The sequence below is a fragment of the Xenopus laevis genome, chromosome 4L, assembly GCF_017654675.1.
Source record: "Xenopus laevis strain J_2021 chromosome 4L, Xenopus_laevis_v10.1, whole genome shotgun sequence".
Classification (NCBI taxonomy): Eukaryota; Metazoa; Chordata; class Amphibia; order Anura; family Pipidae; genus Xenopus; species Xenopus laevis.
The window spans coordinates 71202796-71213033 of NC_054377.1; the positions used below are offsets into that span (position 1 = coordinate 71202796).

Here is a 10238-nt window from a genome sequence, read left to right on the forward strand (position 1 = left end):
GAAATCTCGCGAGATTTGCAATCAGAAATCACATGCCATGACATCATCACTCATGAGTCAAACGTGAAGTCACTGGTAGTGCACTTTTTACAGGCATTATTTAGCAGCAACCCCTTTCCCCAAACCAGCACAAGTAAGCGCATTACTCAGCACACTTACTTGATTATTTTTTTATATAACGTTATTGATTTTTTTTAAATGGGCTTGTTTTAGCCTCCCCAAGCCTTAATGAAGAACCGCCCATGGTTATGTAGCTTCTTTAATACATTGCATAAATATATTGCACTCTTTTTGTACATTTACGTAGGTTGACACGAATGATTATTTCCTTGGAAATGAGTCTTTTAAGCTGGAAAATAATCGTATTGAAAGAAAATGTGAAGAGATAAGAATGTAAGTATGTCTTTTACTTTACTGGATGAATTATTTACACATACGGGAAACACTGGCTCAACGAGTAGCATTGCTGCCTTGCACTTCTAAGTTTAACCTGATAAAATTGACTGCACTGGGGCTGGAAATGATGTGAATTATATATAATCTGTAAAGTACAGTGAAAATGTGTGCCACTATATAAATGCCAGGCAATAAATTCAGCAAAAACATGCATAACATATTGATCTTTGTTCTGACCCTAGTAAATTAGAAAAGATGATCATGCACAATGAGCAACTTGAATCCAAATTAAAGGGCCAAGAAAGGGATCTACAGCGGAGTGAAGTAGAACTTGAAGGCAAAGCAAAAGAATGTAGCACTTTAATGAGACTTCTTGAGAATGCTGTGGAGGCGGGAAACAAACAGGTATTACAAGCATGTTACATTTTTTCATTGTTTGTGTTCTCAGCAAATAAGACATCGGGTGAACCAATTTAGTAATACCAAGAAATGAATTCTGCTTAAAAGGCTAATGAATCATACAGTACCTGCTCTCTTCAAGTGTTGGATAACGATATTATCCCACATGGCTTGAAAAAGAGCCTTATCTGGCTGGAAACGTCGCTACTGAATGTGCGCCTGTATGGTGAAGTATACATTTTTCACAATATAACCTTTTTGCATTAAATTGTGAGTGCTGTCCATTCTTTGAATTCTATAGATATAGATATAGATGGATAGATAGATATGACATGGCAGAAATAAGAAATACGAAGGAAAAAAATATGAAACATATGATGACGTGATCGCATTATCCTTGATAATGTGGCTGATTAATATCATTTTGTTATCATTAATATAATATAAGTATAACAAAAGTAATGCATCCAAATAATGTATTGCCTTTAATAAGCCAGCACTCAATTTAGCCATTTCTAAGGGAATGTTATAGATCATGCACGTAAAATACAAACCTCAATGGGTTACACCATACAACCCCAAAAATAGTACAAAGCTCTGTGCTGCAATGACACAGGGCACACTTCAGCAGTACTAAACTGCAACACCTGGTTTATTAACACAAGTTGTGTTCCACAGGACCCTTTAAGTTCCTGATGACATGATGTCAGTTGCACACGACTTGAGAAAGGGTCTATGGGACACGTCAACATGTGGCTTACACAGTGTGCTCCCAAACACAAGTACTGACGAAGCTCATTCTGATTGAAATCCAACTTCCCTCATATTATTCATGCAAGAGAATGATCATGAACACTGCAGGCGAATGTAATTTTTAGCAGCTATCTTGTTGCTAGAATCCAAGTAACCCTAGTAACCAGATTTGGTTTAAATGAGAGACTTGAAAATTGGCAAGAGAGGTCATGAGTGAAAACATATGAAAATAAAAAGTAACAATCAAATTGTAGCCACAGAGCAGGCCTTGGTTTTTTTTAATTTTTTTGCTGCCAGGGTTAGCGACCCCCATTTGAAAGTTTTAAAGAGGCAGAAGGAGAAGACATATACAAATAGAAAAAAATTATAACAAATAAAAAATTAGCATTTGAAAAGAGGCTAACAATTGGACACTCTATAACATACTAACTTAAGTTAACTTAAAGGTGAACTACACCTTTAAATGTATTTAGTAGATTTACATAATATTCCAAATTATCTGGAAAACTCCAGGCCCCCCTATAATATCTGCAGTATCACATTCCTAAAGGGAAATGGGCTGAAACCACTAAACCCTGAATGAGAAAAGGCATGGAATTCTGAAGTTAAAAACTGCTAAATATTTATAATTGAAAACACTATAATGGTAGACAGTGAATATGTGAAAATCTCATTATCCCAGACGAGAGCTCCAGTAGCCCAGTATGTTTAGGTCAACATAGCTTGTGACTAGGGTTGCCACCTTTACCTTTGCCACTTTACTGAACAGTGAGGGTTCACAATGGGGTGGATATGATGTAAATGGGTGGAACCATGATGTCATAGGGCAAATCATGTCAAGATGTGGAATTGGGAGGAGATTTGGTGATTATGGGATCTAGAAAGGTGAGAAAGGGGCAACGCGAAAGCAAGCCTGGAACAGATTGACTAGTTATTATAAATTTACAGGCAAGTACATTTACCGGATAGGCTGGTAAATGACTGGCCAGGTGGCAACCTACTTGTGACTGTATAGTTAATGATATGCGATTAATCCATAGTCACTGTGATCGCCTCTTTGACTTGTGCTGTCATTCTTAAACTTACTCCTATGTGTAAGGTTTGTTCTGAATGAAAACATTGCCTACTGTTTACAAGACATGTTTTGTATCTTTCCTAATAATTTGGAAGCTATTTGCAAATAGTACAGAATTTGACTCAATAAAACTGGAGGCACATCCTTGGCGTTTTGTTATTTTCTGTTTATTATTCCACAAGTCATCTGATTTGGATTATAATGCAATATTTAAATTCTGATATGATATCCCTGGGAAATCAGTTTGGCAATGAAATAAAATGATACATCCTCTTTTTACAAGCAAATTTTCCAAAAGGGAATCTGGCTCAAGGGGCTGCGTACTAAAATATTACATGCCCTGCCCTCAGCTTCACATATTTTTCTCCCTATATTTATTTTATCCCTTTATTTATTCTTCACTGGTATCTGCATTCAAGGTCTCATTTTAACTGGCATGTTCCCCCACCCATACAAAACATTCCAGCATAATATTGGGCACCTACCAAGTAGCGTTTGGAAAATTGCACAGGTTGCAGCAGCAGTATGTGTATGAATGGCTTCCCTTCCAGCACAGAATGTCATGAATGTTATTAGTGTCTACTTCACATGGCACATGGTTTTTGTGGTGCTGGAGCCAAGTCACTAAGAGGAGCCTGATATTCTCTCCAGGTCCAGGCTGCTGCTAATCCCCTGGTGTCCATGTGTGTAATAGCATGCACTTCATCAGAGCAGTTGCATTGCTACAAGCTGATCAGGAGCATGTATGAACTTGAGCTTGCATTTGTAAATCAGCCTGTTCTTCCCTAGTTGGTTTAACCCTATGTTGTCCTGACTTTTCTCTTATGCTGTTCTATCCATTATATGTTCATTGATTGTGTCTTTCCTTAAAGGGATTCTGTCATGATTTTTTATGATGTAGTTTTTATTTCTAAATTACATTGTTTACACTGCAAATAATTATTTCTACAAAAATGTAATTCCTAAACCAGCAAGTGTATTTATTTTATAAGTTGTGACATTGGTGTGTAGGCGCCATCTCAGGTCATTTTGCCTGGTCATGTGCTTTCAGAAAGAGACAGCAATTTAGGATGGAACTGCTTTCTGGCAGGCTGTTGTTTCTCCTACTCAATGTAACTGAATGTGTCTTAGTGGGACATGGGTTTTTACTATTGAGTGCTGTTCTTAGATCTACCAGGCAGCTGTTATCTTGTGTTAGGGAGATGTTATCTGGTTACCTTCCCATTGTTCTTTTGTTTGGCTGCTGGGGGGGGAGGGAGGGAGGGGGGTGATATCACTCCAACTTGCAGTACAGCAGTAAAGAGTGATTGAAGTTTATCAAAGCACAAGTCACATGACTGGGGGCAGCAGGGAAACTGACAATTTCAAAATGAAATTAAAAAAAAAATCTGTTTGCTCTTTTGAGAAATGGATTTCAATGCAGTATTCTGCTGGAGCGGCACTATTAACTGATGCGTTTTGAAAAAAATTTTTTTATCCCATGACAGTATCCCTTTAAAACACACACACCTATTGCAAACTTGACTGACTGAGCATTTACTGTCCACCCAACATGGAGGCACATTTACGGAGCCCTCACTGCCTGTCTGAAATAAAAAAGTATATCCTCTGTGCCTGCAGTCCTTTCCAACCTGGAATTTATAGGAAATTTATGAGGCAGTATCTTAGGTTTTTCATGTGGTTGCACATAGAATTTATTGGTGCACTTATGAGTCCTTTTTGCTCATGAAAGTATTCTAAGCTTGGGTGAAATTCCATAGGACCAGGCAATGATGTCTGTCATGGCATAGAAGACATAGGGAGATCAATTGAATGCCACAGCAAAACGGGAGGGGTTGAGGCCTGTTGCCTAGTGCCTGTGGGCTAGGGTTGCCGCCTGGCCAGTATTTTACCGGCCTGGCCAGTAAAAATGATGGTTGATCCCAATGTTATTAATAGGGAAAAAATATAAATATTTAGGAAGGCCGGTATTTTTTTTCCAGAAAAGGTGGCAACCCTATTGTGGGCTGTGACACACAAGTGGGGTTTTACATAGAATATTTAAAAAAATGCTATTTGGACACTCTGCTGTCACTGGTCTTTATGATTGACACAGTGATGCAGCAGATACGTTAGTATGAAAAAGAAGAAGAAGAAGAATATACATTGAGCAGTCGCAAGGTGTGTGTTATGGAAACCCCCACTCAAAATTAGAGGGGTTAGGTTTGCACCACATCAAATATTTGTAGCGGATTCCTTTAATGGGGGGGACATGAAAATGTAATATGAATATTTCTGATGCAGAGTTCCCTACCTGCCTAGTGGAAGAATCATCTGTCCATGTTTTATTCTTTCATCCGTGACATAGTTGATTGTCTCCCGACAAATACAGCTCTTTTCCACTTTTCAGCCAATCCTGGCACTCCATATGCACTGGCACGGGAGAGTTAATCCTGAAATATGCCGGAGAACTGGCATCTCCATGATTAATGCTCTCAGGAACTTCAGCACTAACGCAACATCCGGTTACATATGCCAATTTTGTTTTTGTTTTTTTGCCGTTGTGCAATGTGCATGTTATGTCATATAATAGAGAATGGCATTCTTTTATAAGTCAAGGGTGGAGAAAAGTGCAGTTATCTTTTTCAAAAGCATGTAGTGGTATGTTTTTCATTCCCACTAAATCTCTTCCTTGGGGATTTTAGAAATATGGCAGACCCCCTGCATACAGTTAGCATTCAAATGCAGAGCATGTGCAGGGAGGTCAAAACACCAGAGAACATATTGTTCAGTTTTCCTTGATGCACTTTATTTATGTCGCTTACAAGAACAAATGGTGCAGTGCATACATAGCCAGCTTACTCCAAGTGTTGCCAAAGCAAGTGCCTATTTGTGAACATTGAACATTGGAACTGCCAAAAACATGTGCATCAGACTCATATTAGATATCTGTTTATATTTTTAAAGCTCTTTGAGGTCACACGTTTACAAAGTGGTAAAGTCTCCCATTTCCCAAGGAAGGTAGAATATACACAGAGTGGGCAACAACAAAGTAGCTCTAGCCACTGATGAACATGTATTGCTCTGTAAGGACAGTTGGTTAGTTGGCCATACACAGACCGGTATTGACCTATGTATAGGGCCAAAATAACTGACCAATATATGTTTGGGGCTATGTCAGATATCGATTGGGGTCCCATGAGATCCCAGGACAAATACAGTCGAAACCCCCATTTTACTTTAGGGGACCAGAAAAAAACAGCATAACACCTGGAAAAATGTCAAATCTGAGAAATATTATTATGCATTCTATATTAGTGGGATCTCATAAAATGGTGTAAAATGAGGGAAGTTTAAAATCAGGGTGTGTAAAATTGAGATTTCACTGTACAGGTATGGGGACTGTTATCTGCAAATCCGTTATCCAGAAAGCTCTGAATTACTGGAAGGCAGTCTCCCATGGACTCCATTTTATCCCAACAATCCAAATTTTTAAAAAATGTCCTTTTTCTCTGTAATAATAACAGTACATTGTACTTGATCCAAACTAAGATATCATTAATCCTTATTGGAAGCAAAACCAGCCCATTGGGTTTATTTAAAGTTTATATTTTTTTCTAGTAGACTTAAAGAGATGGTTCACCTTTAAGTTAACGTTAAGAATGTTATAGAATGGCTAATTCTAAGCAACTTTTCAATTGGCCTTTTTTTCTTTTTTATAGGTTTTGAATTATTTTCCTTCTTCTGACTATTTCCAATTTTGAAATGGACTTTTAAAAACTGACCCCATCTAAAAACAAATGCTCTGTAAGGCTACAAATGTATTGTTATTGGTTTTATTACGCGTCCTTCTATTCAGACCCTCTCCTATTCATATTCCAGTCTCTCTCTCAATGCATGGTTGCTTGGGTAATGTGCACCCTAGCAACCAGATTGCTAAAACTGCCACCTGGAGAGCTGCTGAATAAAAAGCTAAATAACTCAAAAACCACAAATAATAAAAAATAAAAACCAATTGCAAAGTGTCTCCGAATATCACTCTCGACATCATACTAAACGTTAATGTAAAGGTGAACAATCCCTTTAAGGTATGAAAGCGCCAGGTCCCAAGCATTCTGGATAACAGGTCCAATACCTTAATTTCAGATTGGCCCAATTTAGCCACCACCAAACACTCAGATCTCCTTGTGTGTCCCCAGCTTTTTCTACTAGGTCAGTCGCTTTAGCTGAATTATGTGAGTTGCAGTAAATTTACACTGAACTACAGATGAGGGTTATTTATTATCTTTCCTTTAAACAATAGTGTTTGATCTGCCTTTCTGTGCATTAACCATCTGGTGCATGACGTAAGCCATTCACGCTTTAGCCTATCTACACACTCAGTATCAATGATTTCATGTTTCATTTTTTTTTTTGCTATTGAAACTGCTGTTTGTATTCAAAATACAGATTTCTGAAGAAAACAATAAAGTATTGTCAAAAGAGTTGGCTCTTCAGCGGAAATTGCAGAGCCTTGAAAGTGAGCTGAAAAGGAAAAGGGCAGAACACAAACAGCTTGGCTGCACATTAAATGCTGTAAGTAGAAAGACTGGGTTGTTGGTGCATTTACATCTCGCACATAAGGTTACAATTGGGACACGGGCCTTTATACTGAAGCCCAGATATCGTTTTTTTGTTTTTTTTCAAAAGAAAAGTACATATTAGTTTCAAACACCGACAATAAGCTGATACATGCCAAATGCCAATAAAGTTTTACATCCCTATAATTCTTTAAATATCAGATCCTTAGTGCGTCTGCTCAGTAAATGGCTCTTGTCTGTTTTGGTAAGCGCTCACATTTTAGTGTGTTCCAGCTACTGTAAAGCTTTTGAAGCAATCGTTTGTTATTATAAAGATAGCCGTTTTTTTTTTCTACAGCATCTCTCCAAACATTGTGCAATAATACTACTATTTTTCATTAGTGTGTGTGTGTGTGTGTCTCGTTTCCTAAAAAGAAAGAAAAATATCTCTGATTGTTGAAATCTTCATGGTGACCAAAACCAAGATATTTTCATCCCCACTACTGACTGAAGTCTATTCACACATAAGATCTAACAGATATCTGTAAGCTGTATCATGAATTGTGGCCTATGTGTAGCTCGTTGTAACATTCTGGTGTAAAAACAGCTGTTTGCTTGCAAAAAAAAAAAAGCAACAATAAGTAGTACAGGGGCCACCACAGATTTTTACACCCCACTTCACTCTATTTCTTTTACACCTAAATTTGTCAGGGCAGAGAATAGAAAGGAACATACAAACACTGGTTTCAATAGCAATACATATACAAATAACTTAAGAACCATAGAATATTTGTAATGAATGTATATTGCAAAGTTGCTTGGAATTGTGTTTTCTTTTATTTGTCAAAAACATTATTTTTTGGGTTGAAATTCCTTTTAATTTTGAAAAGAGGTCCATTTCTCAGGTGACCCCAAACCAAGTGACTTATGCTCTGATAAACTTAAAGTGGACCTGTCACCCAGACACAAAAATCTGTATAATAAATGTCCTTTTCAAATTAAACATGAAATCCAATTTCTATTTTTTATTAAAGCATTCATAGCTGTTGTAAGCTCATTTAAAAAAATCTCTGCTGTCAATCGAATATTGTCTGCCCCTCCTCTATGCCCTAGGCAATTACTTTCATTTTCCATTCAGCACTTCCTAGATGTCACTGCTCTCCCCACACATTCCCCCTGTTCTCTTAACCATTTAATTGTGTAGCCAGGGCATGGGGATGGACATCAGGTCCCCCATTCTGGTGCACAAACAAGATTCTTAGATGATACAAGGTTTGCCTTAATAACAGTCTCCACAAAATGGCTCCTGCCTGCTTGTTATAATTATGAATTCCCAGACTGAAGGAAACAAGATTCAAATAATTTATATAGTGTAATTAAAGTTCATTTTGCTTGACTAATGTGATAAAATAGGATTCTGAATAACTTTTTTTGGGTGACGGGTCCAGTTTAAGTCACTTTTTACTGCTTCACTGTAAGTTGGAGCGATATCAACCCTCCCTTACTCCCCTAGCAGCCCATCAACAGCCTATCAATTGTATTTGTAACCATCCGCTTGTGCAAGCTTTTCCCATGAATTCTGCTCTTGGCTTGGAGATACCATAACACATGGACACCCAAGAAGTGCTATCTGGAGCATGGCAGCCATTGTTATTACTGGAGAGACTTAGGCTGCCCCTTTTGCCCAAAATGTTACTTTTAAATGATCCAAAGCCTAAACTTAGTAATTCCATTCAAAGGCTGGTCAGCAACATCCTGACCGTTTCCAGATGTTTCCTATCCAATCACAGGAGGCAGCAGGCAGCCCACACTAAAGTGGAAGTGCTTAATAAAATAAAAAGAGTCCTCCATATGGACTGTTTCATGGACCAGTACTGAAGGGAAATGATTTAACAACGCATGGCAACTAAAGGATCTATGTTATGCCACATATGGAAGCAATCATATTTGTCATTGGACATACAATGGGTGATAATGTCAGTTTAGGGATAATGGAGGAAAGGATGACACACTAATGTTCAGTATTCCAGTGACCACACATAAAGGAACACAGAAGTATTGCTAGACCTTTTGGAGGTATATATGTTTCTGGTAATGCTGGACCATAATACCATTTTAAAACCCTTGTTTGCAGGTGACTTTTTATTTGTAGCAAACAAAAATAGAATATGATGTGGAACATAATACTGTGTTTGCTTACTGGCATGCTCTTATCTTGTCCTGATGATTAGAGGGAGCCACCAGCAGATGTATAGCATGCCAGCACTGGACTTTAAAACAAGTATATGGGTGTGTGGTTCTTTTTTTTTGTGGGGGGGGTTCTTCATAGGCCCCTAGACACTCCCCCTACACATGTCTTTATAAAAAATACTCCCTGGAGATGCTCCATGCAGACAAAGGACAAACATAACAAACTCCTTGCAGATATCACCCAGATGGGAACCAAGTGCTACAAGGCAGAAGTTCCAACTATGTACTTGCGAGTTTAATACCCTCTATTGATGTTCATGGATTTCATCTGTGTGTTGTACTTTTGCAGTTTGAGAAAACCCATAATCTTCGTTTGGAAGAAATAAGGCACAGCCTTGAAATGACAGAGAGCCGAAACAAGAGCATCCAGAGTTATGTCCAGTTTTTGAAAACATCTTATGCCGCTATGTTTGAATAAAATAAACAGGTTTTCTTAATAAACAAATACATTGTCTGGATATTTCTTTACTGTATGCGCAATACAGAAACCAGATTAGTTGTTCATTATCACAAACTTGTATATAATCTATGCACATACAGTATGTGCTGGATCACTTTTGTTCGTTGTTTTACTACATTGACTCAGCCATCATGTACTTATATGTGTGTTTCCACTACTATTTTCTGACTGCTAAAGGGATGCTTTCAATTCCTATCTGCAACCCCTGCCATTTTATAAAAAGAAAACACAAGTTTACCTTTTGGCACATGGTCTTCAATGATGCAACTGTTTTTCATTATCAGTAAAACTTCTATCTGCCACATGCTCATCCATCTCATACTCCTATCCATCAACAGTATGTATTCCCATGGGGAAAAATCTGCAC

General features: G+C 37.9%; 1 protein-coding gene across 7 annotated transcripts in view; it reads left to right on the forward strand.

Moving 5' to 3' along the window:
* The window catches only part of odf2l.L (outer dense fiber of sperm tails 2-like L homeolog), a 40122-nt gene extending 30266 nt beyond the window's left edge, over positions 1–9856 (forward strand). For 6 of the 7 annotated variants that reach the window (XM_018256908.2, XM_018256911.2, XM_041589400.1 and 3 more), the window contains 4 exon segments: positions 308–393; positions 639–801; positions 7052–7177; positions 9701–9856. In XM_018256908.2, the coding sequence (XP_018112397.1) occupies positions 308–393; positions 639–801; positions 7052–7177; positions 9701–9829 (504 nt within the window). In that variant the 3' untranslated portion in view covers positions 9830–9856. 7 annotated transcript variants of the gene reach the window in all.
* Positions 9857–10238: the final 382 nt, after the last annotated feature.